The sequence below is a fragment of the Salmo trutta genome, unplaced genomic scaffold, assembly GCF_901001165.1.
Source record: "Salmo trutta unplaced genomic scaffold, fSalTru1.1, whole genome shotgun sequence".
NCBI lineage: Eukaryota > Metazoa > Chordata > Actinopteri > Salmoniformes > Salmonidae > Salmo > Salmo trutta.
The window spans coordinates 1,987,767-2,015,382 of NW_021823258.1; the positions used below are offsets into that span (position 1 = coordinate 1,987,767).

At 45.4% G+C, this 27,616-nt stretch overlaps 1 protein-coding gene across 1 annotated transcript in view; it reads right to left on the reverse strand.

The window, feature by feature from the left end:
* ptprb (protein tyrosine phosphatase receptor type b) overlaps positions 1 to 27,616 on the reverse strand; it is a gene marked incomplete in the record, with an annotated part of 108,757 nt that overhangs the window by 22,229 nt on the left and 58,912 nt on the right. The window contains 5 exon segments of the mRNA XM_029748490.1: positions 1,947 to 2,037; positions 2,250 to 2,331; positions 2,528 to 2,545; positions 21,023 to 21,103; positions 21,686 to 21,791. Coding sequence (XP_029604350.1) covers positions 1,947 to 2,037; positions 2,250 to 2,331; positions 2,528 to 2,545; positions 21,023 to 21,103; positions 21,686 to 21,791 — 378 coding nt within the window.

The window sequence follows — 27,616 nt, forward strand, 5'->3', positions numbered from 1 at the left end:
GGAAAAGGAATCAGACAGAGTGTGTGTGGCCAAATGGCACCCTATTCCCAAACAGAGCCCTGTAGAAACTGGTCTAAAGCAGTGCCCTATTCCCAAACAGAGCCCTGTAGAAACTGATCTAAAGTAGTGCACTATTCCCAAACAGAGCCCTGTAGAAACTGATCTAAAGCAATCCACTATATATGGAATAGGGCCCTGGTCTAAAGTAATCCACTATTCCCAAACAGAGCCCTGTAGAAACTGGTCTAAAGTAATCCACTATATATGGAATAGGGCCCTGGTCTAAAGTAATCCACTATTCCCAAACAGAGCCCTGTAGAAACTGGTCTAAAGCAATCCACTATATATGGAATAGGGCCCTGGTCTAAAGTAATCCACTATTCCCAAACAGAGCCCTGTAGAAACTGGCCTAAAGTAATCCACTATTCCCAAACAGAGCCCTGTAGAAACTGATCTAAAGTAATCCACTATTCCCAAACAGAGCCCTGTAGAAACTGGTCTAAAGTAGTCCACTATATATGGAATAGGGCCCTGGTCTAATGTAGTCCACTATTCCCAAACAGAGCCCTGTAGAAACAGGTCTAAGGTGCTCCACTATATATGGAATAGGGTGCCGTTTCGGACGTATGCTCTGTATCCGACAGAGTTGCAGAGTCAGAGTGAGATCAATGGTATAGCCTGACTTAGCAGCAGTATATACAGTAGAATAGTCTTGACCCGTCTACACAGCAGAATAGTCCCCACCCGTCTACACAGCGGAATATCCCCACCCGTCTACACAGCGGAATAGTCCCCACCCGTCTACACAGCAGAATAGTCCCCACCCGTCTACACAGCGGAATATCCCCACCCGTCTACACAGCGGAATAGTCCCCACCCGTCTACACAGCAGAATAGTCCCCACCCGTCTACACAGCGGAATAGTCCCCGCCCGTCTACACAGCGGAATAGTCCCCACCCGTCTACACAGCGGAATAGTCCCCACCCGTCTACACAGTAGAATAGTCCCCACCCGGTTACACAGCGGAATAGTCCCCACCCGTCTACACAGCAGAATAGTCCCCACCCGTCTACACAGCGGAATAGTCCCCACCTGTCTACACAGCAGAATAGTCCCCACCCGCCTACACAGTGGAATAGTCCCCACCCGTCTACACAGCGGAATAGTCCCGACCCGGCCTACACAGCGGAATATCCCCACCCGTCTACACAGCGAAATAGTCCCCACCCGTCTACACAGCGGAATATCCCCACCCGTCTACACAGCGGAATATCCCCACCCGTCTACACAGCGGAATATCCCCACCCGTCTACACAGCGGAATATCCCCACCCGTCTACACAGCGGAATATCCCCACCCGTCTACACAGCGGAATATCCCCACCCGTCTACACAGCGGAATATCCCCACCCGTCTACACAGTGGAATAGTCCCGACCCGGCCTACACAGCGGAATATCCCCACCCGTCTACACAGCGGAATATCCCCACCCGTCTACACAGTGGAATAGTCCCGACCCGCCTACACAGTGGAATAGTCCCCACCCGTCTACACAGAGGAATAGTCCCCACCCACCTACACAGCAGAATAGTCCCCACCCGCCTACACAGCGGAATAGTCCCCACCCGTCTACACAGTAGAATAGTCCCCACCCGCCTACACAGTAGAATAGTCCCCACCCGCCTACACAGCGGAATAGTCCCCACCCATCTACACAGCAGAATAGTCCCCACCCGCCTACACAGTGGAATAGTCCCCACCCGTCTACACAGCGGAATAGTCCCCACCCGCCTACACAGCATAATAGTCCCCACCCGCCTACACAGCAGAATAGTCCCCACCCGCCTACACAGTGGAATAGTCCCCACCCGCCTGCACAGCAGAAATAGTGAATTTTCTCTCTCTCTCTGTCATGAATCCTTAGATCCCCTCTGTAGGCTACTCACAGGGCAGTATGTTGTTGTAGCGGTTCTTGCCCCTGTTCTCTGGTAGACGGGCTGCATCCAGAGGCTGGTTACGACCCACATCCTTCAGATCCTGAGGGGGAATAGAAATAATGAATGATTTAGTGAAGCAGCTCCATGGGCTAGGGGCCTTGTAAATAAAGCACATGAGTTTAGAAAGAATTGATTTATAAACTAATACTTCAAGGTTTAAAAACGACTTATAGACCCCTTTATAAATATATTTTTTGTAGATAAGGGGATCTCTTATCAGATAATCATTTCTGATTTTTTTTTTTTTTTTACCTCAAACTCTTCTGACAGAAGGTAGTTGGAGTCTGCCTGTAGCTTAGTGAGGTGGGATTCAAAGTGGGCTGCTTTGACTGGGCTGAGGAGAGACAGACAGACACATCTTAGAGAAATGATTTATGAGACTTTAAATGTAAATGTAAAAACATTTATGGTACAGGATTTATTGTGATTTATTTAGGGCAGATAATAGGACTTGTAATATTACTTGTCCATCCTATTTAATCCAGGATTTATAGAGACAGAAGATAATATGGATGATGTAGTAGACGTACCTTGAGACGCGTCGGTTGCTGAAATAAAGAGCAGTAGAGTGTAAGACGGCTGTGTTCCCGTTAAACACATTTCCCTTTATCTTGTTACACACTCCATTTTGTTTCGGCGACTAAGAGATTCAGAGTGCCCTTTTCTCCTCACACATTAATCTTGTTACTTCCTCACAGACCTACACCACTCTGCTGAAATGACCTTTAAATTACATTTACTGGTTTATTTTAATTGAACCTTTATTGAACCAGGTTGTCCCATGGAGGGCCGAAGACCTCTTTCACAAGAGAGACCTGAACATGCAATTACATTGTTTACAACAACCCTAGAAGGTTCATGAAATTACACAGACTGTCTGTTGGTGGTGGACCTATGTTTAGATACTGAGTGTTTGGTGCAGAGACAGTGTGTTGAGGTCGACAGGAGTTCACTGTGTTGTCCATCCCCTCTTAGTAGTGACTGACAACCCAGGGATCAATTATGATAGTCCCTCCCTTGTGTCAAGGCCTGCTGACTGATGAGTGACAACCCAGGGATCAATGATGGTAGTCCCTCCCCTGTGTCAATGCCTGCTGACTGATGAGTGACAACCCAGGGATCAATTATGATAGTCCCTCCCCTGTGTCAAGGCCTGCTGGCTGATGAGTGACAACCCAGGGATCAATGATGGTAGTCCCTCCCCTGTGTCAAGGCCTGCTGGTTGGTGAGTGATGTCATGACTGTCCTGATCAGGTCAGGGTACAGGAGACCACCACCCTACAGATTATCTCCCAAACCCCCAACAGAGGAGGAGAGATCTAGGGGTCTGAAGATGTGGGGGTTTTATGACACCTCATGCCCATAATACAGAGAAATTCCTTTGTCCTAACAATGGAGAACTGGCCTCAGAACCTTAAACATGCAATAAAGGAACTTTGGAACAATGGTTTCCGTCAGCCACAATGGTGGTTATGACGAAAAGTGGAATATTCAAATGTATGTAACTTTTGTAGTTGTTTTTAAAGGTTAAGAGATGACGTTATTATGAAAACATTGTACCTTTAAGAGTTTTCCCAGTATATGCCTGATGTTTATACATTGTACGCTGTTTGGAAAATATCCAAATCAAACAGAATGTTTTGATAAAGATGAAGTGTGAAGTTAGTGTCTAAAATCGGATTTTTAGCCAAATCTAAGCCTTGCCCCCTGTACTTGGTCCGCCCAGAGAATCGCCCTAAAGGCTGTTACACCCACTTCTGACCCGAGGGTATAAGACAGGAGAGTGAAGAATTAACATAGTAGACTATTGACCCCAAGCTGCAGCCAAGGTCTAACAAAGTCGACGAACCCCAAAACGAAACACAAGGTTGAAGACAAAGAAATATTTTTCTACACGAGCTACGGACGAGTAGCTGTGTCTAAGCGGGTGAATTCAAGCCGAACCACCCAGCCTCCACTCTCCATTGAATCGTGGTATCAACACCATTCGAGCCGAAGCTGTGAGCTCTGAGCTACAGAGCTGTCTGTCCTCAGAAGACCCCTTTCCGATCAAGGGTGAGGATCAGACCACTTAGCCAAGAAGGACACTGACATCGTGAGGACAACCAGAGAGTTGCGCCGTAGAACTGCGCCATTTAGAAGCCTAAACGACCCACGCGGAGCTTCCCACCTGAGAACTACAACACGTAATTACATCATTATATTCTGACCCATAAGAGCGGCAGTTCGGGGCAAGGCTAATTTTAAATAAGCATGGCTGACAAATGAACCCAAATGTATATTTCTCTCGTGTACTTCCTTTATTTCTCTCTCTTTAAAATCCCCATTTTGGGTAACAAGCGCCAGAGTGTGTTGGCCCGTTGTACTAAGTCCTAATCAATAGCTAGACTGTGTTTTGTGTATGTGCATTTTTATCATCATTTGAGCTTGCTAGTAAATAAATAATCAACTAAGATTGGTGTGGTAAATTCAGTGGTAAAGCCCGGGTCCGTGCAGATTCCCGGATTATACGATTTTCAGATTATGAGACTGTAGAGGAAATTGATTAATTTAGCGACTGTTGTAATCGATATTCTGATATCCTTTGAGTTAATTTGGGAAATAGAAACTCAATCAAAACAATGTTCCCATGGTGCCCCAGGTTAATGAGTTAATAATTGCTTGATTCATTGCTTAATTCATTTAATCACGTAATTATAAACCGTTAATCATTCGATGAGCAACAGTCGTCACATTAACTAATACAACGTCACGACATATGGCGCCCCCTGTGAGGAATCTAAGATAGGACTAGGCCGCACTGTTGTGTTATTCCATATCAATTGTGTAGCAATATATATACATTCCATTAATAGCTATAGGCAGGACTAGTGCGGGAGAGAAGTGTGTGTGTGTCGTTCCATTTGACCCAGATACTGGTCGGTAGAGAACGACCCCTGTTGTATATCTGACCAAAGCCAGTGTGAAGGGGGTCTACTGAATGCTACGAGCTAGGGCATATGTACCAGCCGATGCAGGCATTCTGAGAAATAATACTAGTTGGGCCTAACGTAGTGTTATTTCTGTCGATCGCTTTCAGGAGTGATCTGACTCGGTCATAAGTAATTCCTAGAGCAGAGGACATATGAGCCAGCCATTACGGAAATTAGAGTAGATATATTCGTTTGACCGAAGCGAAGTTATTATCTCTCTACCTCTCGCGTTGGGTAACGGGGAGAGGTTAAGGGTTGAACGTGAGACGTCACCAAGTAAACCCGTTCCCTTGTTGGAGGGAACATCCCTTGTGCGGCGAGGGGGAAACCCCGCGCAAGGAAAGCTAAGCATTGCGCCAGATGCTAAGCTAACAAAGGGGAGCCGCCATTTTTGTTTTCCTCTTTGTTCATAGTGAATTCCCGCGTTAGACGGGAATCCTGTGTGACCTCAGCTTGGGCTATCCGTAACCTCTGAGTCATTTTTCGTGAAATAAGTCAGGTTACGCTGTAGGATATCAAACCAGTCTTAACTGATTAGATATCATTGTCTTGTTCAATTTTATACATACATTAAATTGATACACTACCTCTCCAGGTTGGTTATGGGAATAATACACACACGAATGTGCCATAACCAATGAGACATGGTTAAACTGTTCCACGTTAACTTAGATATAGCAACTATTTCAGGTTAATTAAAGCTAATTCCTTTAGCCTATACAGGGTTGACTAATCATTCAAATTGATTAATAGATTAAAGCTGTTTTACCAGCTTAATGGTGTTTAGGTAGAATTTTTAACAGTTTTGTAAAATTCTATTTTCACTGGTACCCTGTCGATTTTAGCTTGTGTTAACAGTGACCTCCGGTGGTGAAGAATCACCAGTAATTATTTTTAAATAATTCAGGTTATGCTGTACGATATCTAACCAGTCTCAACTGATTGGATATCATTGTCTCGTTCAATTTAATATACATTAAATTGCTACACTACCGTTCAGGTTGGTTATTGGAATAATACGCAAACTAATGTGTTCTAACCAATGAGACATAGTTAAACTTTTCAATGTTAACTTAGATATAGCAATTACTTCAGGTTAATTAAAGCTAATTCCTTTAGCCTATACGGGGTTGACTAATCATTCAAATTGATTAATAGATTAAAGCTGTTTTACCAGCTTAATGGTGTTTAGGTAGAATTTTTAACAGTATTGTAAAATTCTATTTTCACTGGTACCCTGTCGATTTTAGCTTGTGTTAACAGTGACCTCCGGTGGTGAAGAATCACCAGTAATTATTTTTAAATAATTCAGGTTATGCTGTACGATATCTAACCAGTCTCAACTGATTGGATATCATTGTCTCGTTCAATTTAATATACATTAAATTGCTACACTACCGTCCAGGTTGGTTATTGGAATAATACGCAAACTAATGTGTACTAACCCATGAGACATAGTTAAACTTTTCAACGTTAACTTAGAGATAGCAACTCTTTCAGGTGAATTAAAATTAAAATTCCCAAATAGCCGATACAGGTTACATTTATCAGTAAAATCGATTTAATCAATTAAACCTGTTTTGGCAAGTTCAGTAATAACCAACTCACATTACTGACCCAGTCTTGATGATTCACTGACGTTTACAAACTGAGTTAAATCGTGTTTGCAGCCTCCAACTAAAAACCCCAAACATTACGTAAATTGAAATAACTGACAATCATAATAATGAGCAATCCATCAGATGGGTTTCCACCCATTTCCCCTCTAATCAGTGGACCTTCACCCACGGAAAGATTGATCGCGGACCTCAGCAACGATGCAAATCCTAACTATGCCGAGGGGCTGAAAATGTTAGATTTCAATGCCATAAGCGAGAAAAATGCAGACATTGCGACAGACGCTCTTCAAAATAGACCATCAGGCGGAGGCCTTGTGAAGGTTCTCTCCAGTTTAGCCCTCAACTATGCCCACCAGCAGAGATGGACAGTGCACCAGTACCTCAGTGCCCAGCAGAGGCACGAGCAGGAAGCTGGGGAGTTCAAGGTACAGGTGGAGAGAACCAGGGAGCTGGCATCGAAAGCCGAAAAAGATAAGCTACTGCTAGCTGAGGAACTGTGTGTGAGAACAGATAAATTGGAAGACCTGTCTAACACTTATAACAAAGAACGCGAACAATCTCTTGACCAAGTCCGTATTCTAAAAGAACAACTCGGTTTAGCCAAAACTAAATACGATGAAGTCCACGCGAAACTAGATGAATCGGAAGAGCTAGTTAGAAAACGGGGCGAGCAAATTGATGCCCTACAAACGGTTGTGAATGAAACCACTCAAAGCAATAATGCTCTATTCCAAAAGCTGCAGACCAAAGACGATCAGTTAATGAACACAATGACCAAGTTGGAGGACAAAACAGCAGAACTCATTGAAGTCGCTGATTTAATGAAGGATGAGAAAGACCAGGTGAGAACGTTGGAAAATGTGACCTCTAAACAAAAGGAGGACATCGCATCACTGGATCTCTCACTCCACACTCGCGACCTCTCCCTGCAAACCATGACAGACAAGTATGAGGCCGAGCGAAAAAAGGGCGACACCTACGTGTCGAAAATAAACACCCTCAACTCCCAGGTGGACTCTGCGATGCAGCATAACACCACCCTTAGGTATCATCTGGAGGAACTCCAGAACAGTCACGCGCTATCGCGGGACAACCAAACCAAGCAACCTAGCTCACATCCGGAGCTAAGAGAACGAGGGAATGTAGATGACAGGAGATTTCAGCCTCTTTCTCTTGGCCATTCGGCCCACAGTGAATTGGGGCCTCCTCGCCAACACAACCACAGCTTGACTTTTCCTCTTGGCCTCTCGGCCCACAATTCTCCACGGGAGAGTGCAGATGCTCCCCGCGCACTTGGCGGGGATCGCCTTGACAAAATCGTCAAAAACTTCCGCCTCTTCGACCCCGTTCCGGGAAAGCCAAACGACACTGAGACATTCTTAGCAGACATAGAGGATGCCTTGGATGGCTACCCAAACGCTACGAATGCAGACAGGCTCTATCTTTTGAAGCGAACGTCCAACAGACACGTGACAAGGTTCATCCGTCTACAAGAGCAACACGTGCAAAACGACTATGCTAAACTTGCCACGGTTTTGAAAATAGAATTCAGTGGTTCTGCGACTCGCAAACACGATAGTTCATTGGCTAACAATATCAGACAAGCTCGAAATGAACACCCACAAGCCTACTATCACCGGCTTCGTTCAGCTTACTTTGGCATGCTCACTGAAACAGGAATGGAAGACCTATTGCCGTTCAAACAACTTTTTCTGTCAAACATGTCTCCCAACTTCATTAACTACTTGGGCCCTACTGCCCACGTCGGGTTGCCAATCTCGACGCTCCGAGAGCTGGCAAGCACCGCTTTTGAAGCATCAAAAGCAAGCCGGGCTAAGAGCCCGGACACCTCGACTTTCGAGCTTAGGCGGGAACCATCACTCGAATTAGAAGGGGCTGCATCAGGGACATATGCTGTAAAAGAGGACGATCAAAGGGGGTGGCTACCAAGTAACCACCACCCCGACAACCACCGCCGTAACAATAGCTACGATGAACGTCCCCAATCTAACAGGTCCCGTAGAGATCAACCTAGCCGACATGCCCCTCCGCCTAACTCTCACAAAGGGTCAGGACACAAGGGTAATAAGCGTAACAAGGGCAACAAATTGTTCAACAATGATTTAAACGCTAACCGAAATTATATAGAAGCTCTGATAAAAGATGTACTGCATCGTAAGAAATTTGAGAAAGAGGACAAGGATAAATCCTCATGACTAGGCGTAAAATCGTTGGAAACCGAGTCCGCCGAAATTCATGCAATTCAAGAGGACGCAAACATTTCCATTACCCCCGCCCCCACTCGAATCCCTGTCCAGGTACCGCCCGTTCTAGACACAAGCCCGCAGGTTTTGTCTACAGACTTGGACACGGAGGTGGAGATGCACGAGATAAGCAGCTTTGTAACAGATGATTCCTCTACCATTCCGATAGAGGACCCACTGGGTCACGTAGGTAACTTATCTGTCTTGGAAATCGACGCAGATTACAAACCGCTCCGTTCTCCCAACCCACTCCATTTTGTTGGGGATATGACGAGAAAAACCAACTCGAACAGGCCATACCTTAGAACAGTCCTGGAGGACTGTGTGACCTGTCACGCTCTGATAGATTCGGGTTCAACAATTTCCCTCATATCCGAAACCTTGCTGGATGAACTAAAAAGGGCAGTGGACCCAACAAAAGGTTGGTTGAAAACGGAACATTGCGATACGAATCTTCGAGGTTTCACTCAAGCTACCTCGCCCCTAACCAAACGTCTCCTACTTAAACTCAACTTCGAAAGCGTGTCACTGATACACCCCGTGTATGTGACTAGCATCGAAATCGAACGAATGCTGATTGGGAGTGATTTAATTGACCGTTTGGTACCACTAATGGATTGGAAAACCAATCAAATCTGGTCACAAATACCTATGCCTACTCCGTTGACTTCGCCGCATTCTTCCAAGGCTACCTGCCTTACATTGTGCAACGACGAGGGTCCGACGTCAGCATCTGATGCAAACCCTGTGAACTTGGCCATGAGTCCGCCATTTGTGGCAAAGGACAATGTGAGTTCGACTCGGAACTTAACCGAACATGTGGGCTTGGGTGATTGTGCGGCTTGGGTGATTCACCAGCCGACACTTACCGCCCTCCTCTGATAGGGGGCGTGTGCCTAAACGGCACTATGGCTGAGGATACCAGGCTGGCCACCTGGTCAGAAAAATCAGCAATCAGTTTGGAAATGTTCAACGAAATTTCGAAAACGGCTAACTGCCATCCCCTTGTGCCGAAAACGTTTAGATTTCCACTGGGAACGACTCCCCAGACAACACTCACCGCAATAGGGGTGTGTGCGCTATCGATCCGCATTGGAACCAAGGAATTATCCCACTACCTACTGGTTGTCGCGGACCTCCCACATACAGTCTATGTGGGAGCGGACATTTTGGTAAGATTGGGTGTTAAACTTGATACCATACACCAAGTTCTTTGGTCTTTGGCGCAGCCAAACCAACATGCCTTGTCTTTCGACCCGGTGCGAATGGCTTCCGGGCAGACTATTCCTGAAGCTTGCAAGACGATAACTGAGTCCGCCATGTTGATACCGGCAAGAACCACAGAGGTTTCTGTAAGACTGAACCTGGCGCCCGGATACCGGATGGAAGGCACCACTGCGTTCTTCCAACCCTCTCCAGAACTATTCGACTTGGGGCTAACTATCAATGGCAACCCACTGTTGGAACTAACCGCTAGATCCACTTACCTCCTGGTACAAAATCTGACTCAAGCGGATATTTCCATTCCTCGGCACACTCAGCTAGGAACATTGATCGATTACGCCTTCCATGATTTTGAACTAGTTGTTCCTGTGATTGGGCCTCTTCCGTCCTCCCTAGACCTAGATGGCGAGGGAGGTACGCTGTTTACTTGTCAGTCAAAAGCAATAGCACTAACTCCTGTATTGCCACTGGACGACACATCGGCATTCCGGCTGGATGTCGATCCTGACAGCAACCAGTTAATATACTCCATCGTCACGGAGGATGATATTGCGTCTCCTCCTGCATGCGAAGTACACTCTTGTGAGGTAACAACCGATGACTCTTCCAAAAGTGACATGCCGTCACCACCCGATGAAGACCTGTACAATTTCGCCGAACCATATCCTGGTTTCCATGCACAGGTAATACAACTACTGTCGGAGGCTGATGCACTTGTCAATGACACTGAACGCCATCAGTTGAGAGAATTGTTTAACAAACACAGTGAGATCTGGTCGACAGACTCGCTGGATTGCGGGGTTACGAGTATCCATGTGGTGCGTATTCCTACGCCACCCGGAGCAACTCCTACGTTCGTTAGACAATACAAAATCCCGCTCGCAGCATACGCAGCAGTACAAGAGATTATCGATTCCTTATTAGCTAAACGGATAATCAGGGAATGTAACAGTACGTACAGCGCTCCCGTGTGGCCCGTTCTGAAACCAACGGGTAAATGGCGTCTTACCATTGACTATAGACAACTCAACAAACTGGTTCCGTTGTCTCGTTGGCCAATGACACAGCTCGACCAAGAGTTGCCAAAGGTGGCAAACGCCAAGTACTTCTCCACAGTCGACGTGGCAAATGGTTTCTGGACCATGACAGTCGACCCGCGTGACCAACACAAGTTGGCTTTCTCTTTCTCGAACAAGCTCTTCACGTTCAATCGTTGCCCATTCGGGTATGCGAACTCCCCCTCAGAGTTCAACATCTTCCTGCACAAGGCGATGCCAGACGCAGCCTCTAGGGGGACGATAATTTACGTGGACGACGTTCTCATGAGAAGTGAGACTTGGTCACATCACCTCAATGAAATGGACCACGTTCTCACCCAACTCGGGACTGCAGGGGCTAAGTTGGCCATCATGAAAGGGCAATGGTGCAGGACCAAGGTAAACTACGTTGGGCTTCTGGTGGGTGCCGAGGGCATCCTGCCACAGTCTAACCGAATCCAAGCAGTCCGCAACATCAAAACACCTACAAACCTTCACGAGGTGCGCAGCTTCTTGGGAGTATGTAATTACTCCCGTCAATTCATCGAAAACTACGCCGACTTGTCAAAACCGTTGACTCACCTTCTTCAGAAAGACACCCCATTCGTTTGGGATGTCACTCACAACGAAGCGGTGGCTTCCTTGAAAAACCTGCTTTGCGAGGCACCCTGCCTGGTATACCCCAACAAAGACAAGACATTCTTTTTGGAAGTCGGTTTCTCAGAGCACTGCCTTAGCGCTGGGTTGTACCAAAAATACGACCAAGACAAACGTGTGGTTGCTTACGCGAGCAAAACACTCAACCCCGCCGAACACAAATACTCAGACTGCGAAAAAGCGCTGCTGTCGACAGTCTGGGCGATCAAACACTTCACCAGTTATGTCGGCGGACAAAAGGTGATCATAGAAACATGTCACCAGCCTGTGACTTTTCTGAAAAGCCAACGAATCCGTGAGGGTGCTGTACACAACAGCAGGATAGCGGCTTGGCTCATGACGCTGCAGAGCCATGATGTAGTAATCAACTACGCAAAAGCAAAGAACCTGCCTTTGGGCAGTGCTTTGGCGGTGTGTCAACACTGTGGTGACGATGAAACCGACTCCGGACCACCCCCGCGTGACATCGCTCCGCCATTGCCTTCGAACCATCACTATTTCGAAGAGAACGTGTGTCTCGACATGCCGATGGCATTTGTAGATGGCTGTTCTTACCGCCATCTAGACCACTTGCAAGCTGGGGTGGGAGTGGTATGGCACAACGACATTCCGTGCAAACCACTTCAATTTCAGCTTGGCAACAAGACCAGCCAGTTTGCAGAAGTGGCTGGCGTGCTGATCACCCTGCAAACAGCGGTGAAACACGAATTGGCAGAACTGGCGATCTGCACCGACTCTAACTACGCGAGACTCACCTTCTTATGCCACTTGCCGTTTTGGAAACAAAAGCACATGACTACTTCAAGTGGTAAAGAGGTGAAAAACAAAGAGCTCATTCTAGCTTGTGATGATCTCATCACCAAACACGACATACAGGTGTATTGGAAGAAAGTCAAGGGACACTCCAAATCACCGGGTCGTGACAAACTTGGCAACGACCATGCTGACAGCATGGCGAAATCTGGTGCAATTCACGGCACCCCTTGGGTGTTTGCTGCTCGAGACGAAAAACCCACTGAGGAAGCTATGGTGTCTGCGGTAACGCGTAGCCATGTAGCACCACGGAAAACGTCGTCGCACAAACATAATGTGTTGCTAACGCATTCATTCATGAATGGCGACCTGGTAGCAATGCAATACCAAGATGAGTCCCTCGCCAGGTTGATGGCATTCCTGTCGGATCCTGTCAACCACCCAGTGTCCGAACCGGCTTTGGCAGGTTCACACGACTTGTGTTCGCTGTACGCAACTAAACAGCACCTCACACTTGTAGATGACCTATTGGTGTATGTTTCAGAAACCGACACCGCTCGAAGGTGGGTGGTTCCTAAAACACAGAGGGGGATAATGATAGCTCATGCCCACGACGAGCCATGTGGAGGCCATAGGGGGGTCAAGGCTACATGTGAAACATTGCGACAGGTGGCCCACTGGCCTCACATGGAACAAGACGTGGCACGATACGTGAGGGGGTGTCTAGTTTGCTGCCAGTTTCAACCCACCAAGCCACTTCACAGAGCACCCCTGCAACGCACGGGTGTGTCTTACCCCTGGAGCTCGATCCAGATCGACTGGGTCGGCCCAGTTGCCAGGTCTGCCAGAGGCAACAAGTACCTCCTCACAGTGACTTGCGCACTCACAAAGTGGGTGGAGTGCCTGCCGGCGACCAATGACACAGCGGAAACCACTGCCGTTCTTTTGCTAAACCACGTTTTCAGTCGTTTCGGCCTGCCAGGAGAAACCGTGGACAGCGACAGAGGAACCCACTTTTCGGCAGCTGTAATGACCGAACTGTGGAAGCTCCTGGGAGTCAAAGCTAAACTCCACATCGCGTGCCACCCTAGGAGCTCGGGGGGGGTAGAAAGGAGCAAACAATCAATTGTCAGAATCTTGAGGAAATATGTGGCAGCCAACCACAAAGATTGCGACCTCAAACTCCCATTGGTACTGATGGCAATCAGAGCCACACGCAACAAGTCTACGGGAATGACACCCTTTGAGATGATGACGGGCCGGCAAATTACCCTTCCTCTGCATCTCCTGTACCAACCGGGAGATGTCGCCGCAGCCACCGCCTACACGGCTCACCAATACGTGACCGACTTGCGGAACCATCTCCAGACTACCTTTGCGTACGCTCAAGGACAATTGGAAAGAAGTGCAGAAGGTGACAAGACCTATTACGACAAAAAAGCCTCACACCAGGTGTTCGAGGTCGGAGATAAGGTGTGGTACTACATATACACCAAACCCGCGGGCGTTGCAACAAAGTTCCTGCCCCACTGGACGGGGCCACACGAGATTGTGGTGAAGCTATCACCTGTAGCTTACCAGATCAAAATCAGCAAAGGTCGACAAAAAGCCACATTAAAGTGGGTCCACCGGAACCAAATCAAGTTGTACACTCCCCCCATGGGAATAGAAGGGGTGCTAGCCAGCACCGAATAGATAAAAACCCTAGCAAAAACCCAGAGGTACTAAGAAAATTCTTAAGTACCCTCAGCTGATCCCTTCCAGGAGACCAGTACGTTGCACCTAATATCTTTTATCCTCTTCCCAGCTACCAGATATACATCTGTTGTCACTAGTGATATCGTCCTGCGCTGTACTGATTAAAAATAAGAAAAACAGAAAAATAGTTGTCAAAACAATTTTTGTTTACGAATACAAATAACTGAAATAATCCAACAATCTCTGATTATGCGTTTCTGTAGGATGGAGTTCCTTTGGATGATCCTGACACTCTGCGCCCTGGTCAAAACCAACCCAGCAGACGTAATCACGAACGAACCCCCTACGGGAATCGTTCTCTGCGACGATCCAGGACTCCTCATAACTAACTGCAGAGTACACACGCAGAGGGTATATGTCCGCCTAGATGCAGAGAATGTGTACCGCCAACACATTCCACCTGCGGCGCATTTGAGTTGGGCCGGGGCTGACTGGACCAGCCAGGCAATTAAGCACGCCCAGCTAGACACTGCCCATATGTTGGCCCAACTCCAAAAGTTCACAGTAACCCAGTCAGAACTAGCTGAGCCCAGGCGAGAAAAACGATTCGTCGGGGCGCTACTATCGATAGGGGCAGCCGTAGGGTCACTATTTGCCCTAGGTACCACTGCCGTCAACGCAGTCAGTCTAGCCACAGTCAAGAGGAATGTTAGGGAGATTACTGAAGAGATGCCACTTATCCAGCAGCAGATGAAGGCACAGGCCCTTAGGTTGCAACATGTGGGAAAGTCTCTCCAGGACACTATTCTGGTGGTCAACACACACGCTACTCTCCTGAACAAAACTATCCTGTCTGTAGGAAAGCTAGCAGAGGTCATGAACCATGACTATGCCCATGTCCAATTGGTTCGATTGTTACTGGAGGATTTTCTCCGTGAAGTTAGCTCTTCTATGGACTACTTGGCCATGAATAGAATCCCCTCATATCTAGTGCCCCTCTCAATGGTGCACGACATATTGACCTCAGCTACTTCAACCACACTAAGGCCGTTACAATCACATTTGGCCTATAGTCTGGGGTCGGCCATCCCAATACACGTTGATGTTGATCGTAATGAAGTGGGTTTTCTACTGACGCTGCCGGTTGTTGAACTGGAGAATATCTATAGATTGAAAACGGTTCTCAATGTAGGATTTTGGCGCGACAGTACCCACGTAAAGATTGCCACGCCCCCAGTTGTAGCTTACCAGGAAAACAACCCAGATTTCTATCTCACCCCTAACCTGCTAATGTGTACTCTAACCAAAGATGTCCACTACCTTTGTCCTAGCAAACCATTCGTCAGGGATAACACTGAGCGTCTTTGTGGTATTAAAGCTATCACCAGCGAAGAACGCTGTAGAGCCAAACTAACAGCCAGGGATGGGGCCACCACCACACAAGTGGAGGTGGTAGGGAACCGATGGTTGGTCAACACACCGTTCGCGTCCGCCACTATGACTTACGAACGCCATGACTCCATCACCCAATTGAACCTCCCCAACCAGACTGGTTTTGTTACGGTACCAGAGGGGGCGATTATTCACGTAGACGACCTCGCTCTATACCACCTTCCCGACGACCGGATAGACACAGAGATTGAAATGCCGGACGCTTTTGCTAAACGTTCCCTTGAGTTACCACAAGCCATTCAATACCAAATCCAGTACGAGGGACCCATGACTGTCGATCTTAGCGTACTGGATGAGGCACTGTTAGTCGACCCGACTGACTACAGACCAAAAGATTGGTCTGTCGCCCGCTCTTGGACGGTGCCGGACAGTATCCTGACTGTTACCATGATCCTTGGTCTCATTTCCCTTGGCGTGTGCACCTACTACGTACACAGGCGCACACGTGCAATGGAAGACCTAATGAGGTCTTATACTAGGATCACCCGTGGGACGGAAGCGATCCCGATTTTTGGAAAGGTGGCAATGGATCCGGAAACCCTCTTACAGGACCCAGTCCCAGCCTCCTCTCCCGAACTCGCTAGGTCAGCCCAGTAATGTCCCTAATGTAAGCTTGGCCTTCAGGGGCCAAGTTTTTCCAAGTGCCTTAACTACCCACCTGCAAGTAGGATCAACCTAGACATGACATTAGAGACAATGCCATGATAGAGCTATTTAGCCAAGGCCTTGGACATATATAGAACATAGTCCATATTAGATGATTAAGGTGTGGTAGACATATTTTGTATACTTTTATGTTTTTATTCCAATTTTTCGTTTCATTACCTTTGACACTTAGGAAGCCTTAGAGCCAAGACACCGCTCCTTTGGGGAGGAAATGTAATGATGTATTGCCTGAGTGTTGTGCGTTATTAACGTCTGCCAAGTTACTGCCTAGGTCCACTAACCGGGATAACCGGACGACGGGCCGGAACACAGAGCCACTGCCAGACCTCCTTGATCCATTCTGGTGGTGATCCACAGCTTGCGGAAAGCCTACCAGGGGGGAACCACTAAAGGGGGGGGGGGCTGCTCTGATGATCCACAGACCAGGACATCCGATGGTCATTCTTATGGTGGGTTGCAACATGCAGAATCATTCCAAGTTGAACCTACCAGAGGGGGACTGTCATGACTGTCCTGATCAGGTCAGGGTACAGGAGACCACCACCCTACAGATTATCTCCCAAACCCCCAACAGAGGAGGAGAGATCTAGGGGTCTGAAGATGTGGGGGTTTTATGACACCTCATGCCCATAATACAGAGAAATTGCTTTGTCCTAACAATGGAGAACTGGCCTCAGAACCTTAAACATGCAATAAAGGAACTTTGGAACAATGGTTTCCGTCAGCCACAATGGTGGTTATGACGAAAAGTGGAATATTAAAATGTATGTAACTTTTGTAGTTGTTTTTAAAGGTTAAGAGATGACGTTATTATGAAAACATTGTACCTTTAAGAGTTTTCCCAGTATATGCCTGATGTTTATACATTGTACGCTGTTTGGAAAATATCCAAATCAAACAGAATGTTTTGATAAAGATGAAGTGTGAAGTTAGTGTCTAAAATCGGATTTTTAGCCAAATCTAAGCCTTGCCCCCTGTACTTGGTCCGCCCAGAGAATCGCCCTAAAGGCTGTTACACCCACTTCTGACCCGAGGGTATAAGACAGGAGAGTGAAGAATGAACATAGTAGACTATTGACCCCAAGCTGCAGCCAAGGTCTAACAAAGTCGACGAGCCCCAAAACGAAACACAAGGTTGAAGACAAAGAAATATTTTTCTACACGAGCTACGGACGAGTAGCTGTGTCTAAGCGGGTGAATTCAAGCCAAACCACCCAGCCTCCACTCTCCATTGAATCGTGGTATCGACACCATTCGAGCCGAAGCTGTGAGCTCTGAGCTACAGAGCTGTCTGTCCTCAGAAGACCCCTTTCCGATCAAGGGTGAGGATCAGACCACTTAGCCAAGAAGGACACTGACATCGTGAGGACAACCAGAGAGTTGCGCCGTAGAACTGCGCCATTTAGAAGCCTAAACGACCCACGCGGAGCTTCCCACCTGAGAACTACAACACGTAATTACATCATTATATTCTGACCCATAAGAGCGGCAGTTCGGGGCAAGGCTAATTTTAAATAAGCATGGCTGACAAATGAACCCAAATGTATATTTCTCTCGTGTACTTCCTTTATTTCTCTCTCTTTAAAATCCCCATTTTGGGTAACAAGCGCCAGAGTGTGTTGGCCCGTTGTACTAAGTCCTAATCAATAGCTAGACTGTGTTTTGTGTATGTGCATTTTTATCATCATTTGAGCTTGCTAGTAAATAAATAATCAACTAAGATTGGTGTGGTAAATTCAGTGGTAAAGCCCGGGTCCGTGCAGATTCCCGGATTATACGATTTTCAGATTATGAGACTGTAGAGGAAATTGATTAATTTAGCGACTGTTGTAATCGATATTCTGATATCCTTTGAGTTAATTTGGGAAATAGAAACTCAATCAAAACAATGTTCCCATGGTGCCCCAGGTTAATGAGTTAATAATTGCTTGATTCATTGCTTAATTCATTTAATCACGTAATTATAAACCGTTAATCATTCGATGAGCAACAGTCGTCACATTAACTAATACAACGTCACGACAGTGAAAACCCAGGGATCAATGATGGTAGTCCCTCCCCTGTGTCAATGCCTGCTGGTTGGTGAGTGAAAACCCAGGGATCAATGATGGTTGTTCACCAACAGAACAGTGGTTTAAACCCCTTCCTGTTATCGATCTGCAACAACGTAGTGGATGATTGCATCCATTATTTCAGCACAAACACACACGCATGCACACATGAGCGCACGTACACACACACACATCTATTTTTAGAGACAGGGAGAATGACGTCTCTCTGTCCCTTCCCTCATACTGATTAAGGTTCCCTGCGAGTGAGTGTGACGATGGACAGAAAAAAAATGGATGGCATCAGAGAAGAGACGAGAGGAGAGACAGAGGAGGGAAGGGGAGAGCAGAGGAGAGAGAGAAGGATGGATAGAGGGAAGGATGGAGAGAGGGAAGGATGGAGAGAGGGAAGGATTGAGAGATGGGAGGATGGAGAGATGGAAGGATGGAAGGATGGAGAGAGGGAAGGATGGAGAGATGGAAGGATGGAGAGATGGAAGGATGGAGAGAGGGAAGGATGGATTTAGAGAAGGATGGAGAGAGGGAAGGATGGAGAGAGGGAAGGATGGAGAGAGGGAAGGATGGAGAGATGGAAGGATGGAGAGAGGGAAGGATGGAGAGAGGGAAGGATGGAGAGATGGAAGGATGGAGAGAGGGAAGGATGGAGAGATGGAAGGATGGAGAGATGGAAGGATGGAGAGAGGGAAGGATGGATTTAGAGAAGGATGGAGAGATGGCCTCAGTCTATCATTACATGTCAAATCAATGAACTGCTAGTCCTTCTCTCTGCTCTGATCCCCATGTCAATCACTGGTTTTAAGTCATGTATATTTCAGCAGTGCTCTCTTTGTGATCTCTTTTCTCTGTCAGTCACTAGTTGGAAGGACTAGGAGGGAGGCAGTGACTCCAGTATTTGCTTGTCACTCAGTAAGTCTCAAGTAATGTCTTTCCTATAATCTTCACTACAATGCAATTACACATGAAGACACGTTTGTCTCTAGGTGCTTCTAAACTCAAGGAGCGTACAGTTGTAATGAACAACTCTTTATGATTCAGACGTTGAAATCAGACATTAAAATCAGACGTTGTAATCGGACATTAAAATCAGAAGTTGAAATTAGATATTAAAATCATCTTTATAAAAGTGTCCTCAGCAGGGATATAAAGAGACACTGAATCTACAGCCTGATATCTTCTGGCAGACCATTCCACAGTGCCCTGCCAGAGGATCTCAGGCTGTGTCCTGGCTGTGTCCTGGCTGTGTCCTGGCTCATAGGGAGATGAATGGTCCACAGTGCCCTGCCAGAGGATCTCAGGCTGTGTCCTGGCTCATAGGGAGATGAATGGTCCACTGTGCCCTGCCAGAGGATCTCAGGCTGTGAGAACTTATTTTCAATGACGGCCTAGGAACAGTGGGTTAACTGCCGTGTTCAGAGGCAGAACGACAGATTTGTACGTTGTCAGCTCTGGGATTCGAACTTGCAACCTTTCGGTTACTAGCCCAACGCTCTAAGCACTAGGCTACCCTGCCGCCCCAAAAGCCTACGGTTTTACATTTCTTGACAAATGGTTACCTACAAGGTTATCTACAACCAAGGTTATCTACAATCTGAGTTCTAGCAAGGTGGGGGTCAAATACAACAACATCAGATTTTTTATCATTAAGCTGGAGAAAATTCTGATGTCAGCAAGATGTCAGCAAGACACTGGTGAAGGGTAGCTACGCTAGCTTGGTCACTGGTGAAGGGTAGCTACGCTAGCTTGGTCACTGGTGAAGGGTAGCTACGCTAGCTTGGTCACTGGTGAAGGGTAGCTACGCTAGCTTGGTCACTGGTGAAGGGTAGCTACGCTAGCTTGGTCACTGGTGAAGGGTAGCTACGCTAGCTTGGTCACTGGTGAAGGGTAGCTACACTAGCTTGGTCATTGGTGAAGGGTAGCTATGCTAGCTTGATCACTGGTGAAGGGTAGCTACGCTAGCTTGGTCATTGGTGAAGAGTAGCTACGATAGCTTGGTCACTGGTGAAGGGTAGCTACGCTAGCTTGGTCATTGGTGAAGGGTAGCTACGCTAGCTTGGTCATTGGTGAAGGGTAGCTACGCTAGCTTGGTCATTGGTGAAGGGTAGCTATGCTAGCTTGATCACTGGTGAAGGGTAGCTACGCTAGCTTGGTCACTGGTGAAGGGTAGCTACGCTAGCTTGGTCATTGGTGAAGGGTAGATACGCTAGCTTGATCACTGGTGAAGGGTAGCTACGCTAGCTTGGTCATTGGTGAAGAGTAGCTACGATAGCTTGGTCACTGGTGAAGGGTAGCTACGCTAGCTTGGTCATTGGTGAAGGGTAGCTATGCTAGCTTGATCACTGGTGAAGGGTAGCTACGCTAGCTTGGTCACTGGTGAAGGGTAGCTACGATAGCTTGGTCACTGGTGAAGGGTAGCTACGCTAGCTTGGTCATTGGTGAAGGGTAGCTATGCTAGCTTGATCACTGGTGAAGGGTAGCTACGCTAGCTTGGTCACTGGGTCTGATTGGTAAATAGACCTGCATGTTATCCACCTACCAGTGAAACTGAATGTTATGATTGCGGATGATGTCACCAAGGGGAAGCGTATAAAGGGAAAAAGGATTCTGTGTGTCTCACCTTCTGACTCCAACATACATCCCTGATGTAGGCCCCTGCTTCCACATGCTCATCCGTACCACTGGGCTCTCCTGTACTGCCCTGTGTACACACAACCATGCAATCAATTCAACTATAAATCAATATCTTTTTTAACCCAATTTGTAAAATTGTATTAGATTTGCCCGAATGAGTAGCACAACACACACACACACACACACACACACACACACACACACACACACACACACACACACACACACACACACACACACACACACACACACACACACCACACACCACACACACACACACACACACACACAGTACGTCTGTCCAGCAGCAAATGACTCATTCTTCAGTCATTTATACATAATTCCTAATTACACAATCATTAGCGTGATAAATGATAGGTTCTGGACTCTAGAATAAGGTTAGACATCATTGGTAGACTGAGATTGAGGATGCTGACCATTAAATCAGTGTGTTGTAGCTCTAATAGCTCAAGACAGATGAAATATACATCTATATGTGAGTTCCAGCGTTATTTTTGTTTGTGTCCCCAAAGGAGTATCAAACTGTGTTAACCCACTGAGCTAAAGCCTAGGCATTATCCCAGAGAGGTAACGCAGGTCTTCAGGTCTCAGGCAAGGTTAAACATCCCAGTCCTGGACAGACACTCACACTTTACGGACTCTCTGCCTGTAGACGAGGAGGGAGATGACAGCGATCAACATTCCGATGAGGAACATTCCAGCGCTGATGCCCTCGATGACTCCGCTTAGGGGCTCTGGGAGAGAAAACAATAACGCACAAAAATCCATGAATAAAACCCCTTACTGTGACAGAGACTATAGTAATAAACCCCTTACTGTGACAGTGACTATAGTAATAAAACCCCTTACTGTGACAGTGACTATAGTAATAAACCCCTTACTGTGACAGTGACTATAGTAGTAAAACCCCTTACTGTGACAGTGACTATAGTAGTAAAACCCCTTACTGTGACAGTGACTATAGTAATAAACCCCCTTACTGTGACAGTGACTATAGTAATAAACCCCTTACTGTGACAGTGACTATAGTAATAAAAACCCCTTACTGTGACTATAGTAGTAAAACCCCTTACTGTGACAGTGACTATAGTAGTAAACCCCTTACTGTGACAGTAACTATAGTAATAAAACCCCTTACTGTGACAGTGACTATAATAATAAACCCCTTACTGTGACAGTGACTATAGTAGTAAAAACCCTTACTGTGACAGTGACTATAGTAGTAAAACCCCTTACTGTGACAGTGACTATAGTAGTAAAACCCCTTACTGTGACTATAGTAATAAACCCCTTACTGTGACAGTGACTATAATAATAAAACCCCTTACTGTGACAGTGACTATAATAATAAAACCCCTTACTGTGACAGTGACTATAGTAATAAAACCCCTTACTGTAACAGTGACTATAGTAATAAACCCCTTACTGTGACAGTGACTATAATAATAAAACCCCTTACTGTGACAGTGACTATAATAATAAAACCCCTTACTGTGACAGTGACTATAGTAGTAAAACCCCTTACTGTGACTATAGTAGTAAAACCCCTTACTGTGACAGTGACTATAATAATAAACCCCTTACTGTGACTGTGACTATAGTAGTAAAACCCCTTACTGTGACAGTGACTATAGTAATAAAACCCCTTACTGTGACAGTGACTATAGTAATAAACCCCTTACTGTGACAGTGACTATAGTAGTAAAACCCCTTACTGTGACTATAGTAGTAAACCCCTTACTGTGACAGTGACTATAATAATAAAACCCCTTACTGTGACAGTGACTATAGTAGTAAAACCCCTTACAGTGACAACAGTAGTAAAACCCCTTACTGTGACAGTGACTATAGTAGTAAAACCCCTTACTGTGACAGTGACTATAGTAGTAAAAACCCTTACTGTGACAGTGACTATAGTAACAAACCCCTTACTGTGACAGTGACTATAGTAATAAAACCCCTTACTGTGACAGTGACTATAGTAACAAACCCCTTACTGTGACAGTGACTATAGTAGTAAAACCCCTTACTGTGACAGTGACTATAGTAATAAACCCCTTACTGTGACAGTGACTATAGTAATAAACCCCTTACTGTGACAGTGACTATAGTAGTAAAAACCCTTACTGTGACAGTGACTATAGTAGTAAAACCCCTTACTGTGACAGTGACTATAGTAGTAAAACCCCTTACTGTGACAGTGACTATAGTAATAAACCCCTTACTGTGACAGTGACTAAAGTAATAAACCCCCTTACTGTGACAGTGACTATAGTAGTAAAACCCCTTACTGTGACAGTGACTATAGTAGTAAAACCCCTTACTGTGACAGTGACTATTGTAATAAACCCCTTACTGTAACAGTGACTATAGTAATAAACCCCTTACTGTGACAGTGACTATAATAATAAAACCCCTTACTGTGACAGTGACTATAGTAGTAAAACCCCTTACTGTGACAGTGACTATAGTAGTAAAAACCCTTACTGTGATAGTGACTATAGTAGTAAAACCCCTTACTGTGACAGTGACTATAGTAATAAACACCTTACTGTGACAGTGACTATAGTAATAAAACCCCTTACTGTGACAGTGACTATAGTAGTAAAACCCCTTACTGTGACTATAGTAATAAACCCCTTACTGTGACAGTGACTATAGTAGTAAAACCCCTTACTGTGACAGTGACTATAGTAGTAAAACCCCTTACTGTGACAGTGACTATAGTAGTTAAACCCCTTACTGTGACAGTGACTATAATAATAAACCCCCTTACTGTGACAGTGACTATAGTTATAAACCCCTTACTGTGACAGTGACTATAGTAATAAACCCCTTACTGTGACAGTGACTATATTAATAAAACCCCTTACTGTGACAGTGACTATAGTAATAAACCCCTTACTGTGACAGTGACTATATTACTAAAACCCCTTACTGTGACAGTGACTATAGTAATAAACCCCTTACTGTGACAGTGACTATAGTAATAAAACCCCTTACTGTGACAGTGACTATAGTAATAAAACCCCTTACTGTAACAGTGACTATAGTAACAAACCCCTTACTGTGACAGTGACTATAGTAGTAAAACCCCTTACTGTGACAGTGACTATAGTAGTAAAACCCCTTACTGTGACAGTGACTATAGTAGTAAAACCCCTTACTGTGACAGTGACTATAGTAATAAACCCCTTACTGTGACAGTGACTAAAGTAATAAACCCCCTTACTGTGACAGTGACTATAGTAGTAAAACCCCTTACTGTGACAGTGACTATAGTAGTAAAACCCCTTACTGTGACAGTGACTATTGTAATAAACCCCTTACTGTAACAGTGACTATAGTAATAAACCCCTTACTGTGACAGTGACTATAATAATAAAACCCCTTACTGTGACAGTGACTATAGTAGTAAAACCCCTTACTGTGACAGTGACTATAGTAGTAAAAACCCTTACTGTGATAGTGACTATAGTAGTAAAACCCCTTACTGTGACAGTGACTATAGTAATAAACCCCTTACTGTGACAGTGACTATAGTAATAAAACCCCTTACTGTGACAGTGACTATAGTAGTAAAACCCCTTACTGTGACAGTGACTATAGTAGTAAAACCCCTTACTGTGACAGTGACTATAGTAATAAACCCCTTACTGTGACAGTGACTATAGTAATAAACCCCCTTACTGTGACAGTGACTATAGTAGTAAAACCCCTTACTGTGACTATAGTAATAAACCCCTTACTGTGACAGTGACTATATTAATAAAACCCCTTACTGTGACAGTGACTATTGTAATAAACCCCTTACTGTGACAGTGACTATAATAATAAAACCCCTTACTGTGATAGTGACTATAGTAGTAAAACCCCTTACTGTGACAGTGACTATAGTAGTAAAAACCCTTACTGTGACAGTGACTATAGTAATAAAACCCCTTACTGTGACAGAGACTATAGTAATAAACCCCCTTACTGTGACAGTGACTATAGTAATAAAACCCCTTACTGTGACAGTGACTATAGTAATAAACCCCTTACTGTGACAGTGACTATAGTAATAAACCCCTTACTGTGACAGTGACTATAGTAATAAACCCCCTTACTGTGACAGTGACTATAGTAATAAACCCCTTACTGTGACAGTGACTATAGTAATAAACCCCCTTACTGTGACAGTGACTATAGTAGTAAAACCCCTTACTGTGACAGTGACTATAGTAGTAAAACCCCTTACTGTGACAGTGACTATAGTAATAAACCCCTTACTGTGACAGTGACTATAGTAATAAACCCCTTACTGTGACAGTGACTATAGTAGTAAACCCCTTACTGTGACAGTGACTATAATAATAAAACCCCTTACTGTGACAGTGACTATAGTAGTAAAACCCCTTACTGTGACAGTGACTATAGTAGTAAAACCCCTTACTGTGACAGTGACTATAGTAATAAACCCCTTACTGTGACAGTGACTATAGTAATAAACCCCTTACTGTGACAGTGACTATAGTAATAAACCCCCTTACTGTGACAGTGACTATAGTAATAAACCCCTTACTGTGACAGTGACTATAGTAGTAAACCCCTTACTGTGACAGTGACTATAGTAGTAAAACCCCTTACTGTGACAGTGACTATAGTAATAAACCCCTTACTGTGACAGTGACTATAGTAATAAACCCCTTACTGTGACTACTAGTTAGTGTCCTCTATCAAAACTTTTGCATCCCTTCCCCAATCTGTTATTGGAATCAGGGGAGCAGAGTGAGTTGTTTTAATTTTCTCCATATTACTGGTTCTATATGTGATGGATCAATGGTTAAGACAGAGCAGAGGTTAGTGAGAAATAGGAACCATTTGAGCAGGAGATTAAAGCACTATATTCTCAGATAGCACTGCAGGGTTTAATGTCTAAATCAGTGGATGAGAGTACTTGCACACAACACAATCTCACTGCTGTGTTTTCTGAAAGTATTCAGACCCCTTGACTTTTTTCCACACTTTGTGACCGTTACAGCCTTATTCTAAAATGTATAAAATATTTGTTTCCATCATCAATCTACACACAATACCCCAAAATGACGTCACAAGACCCCATAATGACGAAGCAAAAACAGGTTTAGAAATGTTGGCAAATTTATACAAAAATAAAAACAGAAATACCTTATTTACATAAGTATTCAGACCCTTTGCTATTAAACTCGAAATTGAGCTCAGGTGCATCCTGTTCCCATTGATCATCCTTGAGATATATCTGCAACTTGATTGGAGTCCACCTGGTGTAAATTCAAATGATTGGACATGATTTGGAAAGGCACATACCTGTCTATATAAGGTCCCACAGTTGAAAGTGCATGTCAGAGCAAAAACCAAGCCATGAGGTCAAAGGAATTGTCTGTAGAGCTTCGAGACAGGATTGTGTTGAGGCACAGATCTGGGGAAGGGTACCAAAATATTTCTGCAGCATTGAAGGTCCCCAAGAACACAGTGGCCTCCACCATTCTTAAATGGAAGACGTTTGGAATCACCAAGACTCTTCCTAGAGGTTGTCGTCTGGCCACTGAGCAATCGGGGGAAAGGGGCCTTGGTCAGGGAGATGACCAAGAACCCTATGGTCACTCTGACAGAGCTCTAGAGTTCCTCTGTGGAGATGGGAGAACCTTCCAGAAGGGCAACCATCCCTGCAGCACTTTATGGTAGAGTGGCCAGACGGAAGCCACTCCTCAGCAAAAGGCACATGACAGCCTGCTTGGAGTTTGCCAAAAGGCACCTAAAGACTATCAGACCATGAGAAACAAAATTCTCTGCTGATGAAAACAAAATTGAACTATTTGGCCTGAATGCCAAGCTTCACGTCTGGAGGAAACCTGCCACCATCCTTACGGTGAAACATGGTGGTGGCAGCATGTGTGGAGATATTTTTCAGCAGCAGGAACTGGGAGACTAGTCAGGATCGAGGGAAAGATGAACGGAGCAAAGTGCAGAGAGATCCTTGATAAAAACCTGCTCCAAAGCGCCCAGGACCTCAGACTGGGGCGAAGGTTCACCTTCCAACAACGACGCTAAGCACAAAGCCAAGACAACGCAGGAGTCTCTGAATGTCCTTGTGTGGCCCAGCCAGAGCCCGGACCTGAAAATAGATGTGCAGCGACACTCTCCATCCAACCTGACAGGGCTTGAGAGGATCTGCAGAGAAGAATGGGAGAAACTCCCCAAATACAGGTGTGCTAATCTTGTAGCGTCATACCCCAGAAGACTCGAGGCTGTAATCGCTGCCAAAGGTGCTTCAACAAAGTACTGAGTAAAGGGTCTGAATACTTATGTAAATATAATATTTCTGGGAAAAAAATCGATTTCATCCATTTTAGAATAAGGCTGTAACGTAACAAAATGTGGAAAAAGTCAAGGGGTCTGAATACTTTCCGAATGCACTGTATTTTGAGTCATGGATGAGCTAAAGTACATGGGCAGCATTTAATCAGTGCACCTGCATGTAAGTTTAGAACAGGTTGGAAAGGTCAGAGATTTGTTTTATTATACAGGTTGTCTTGTT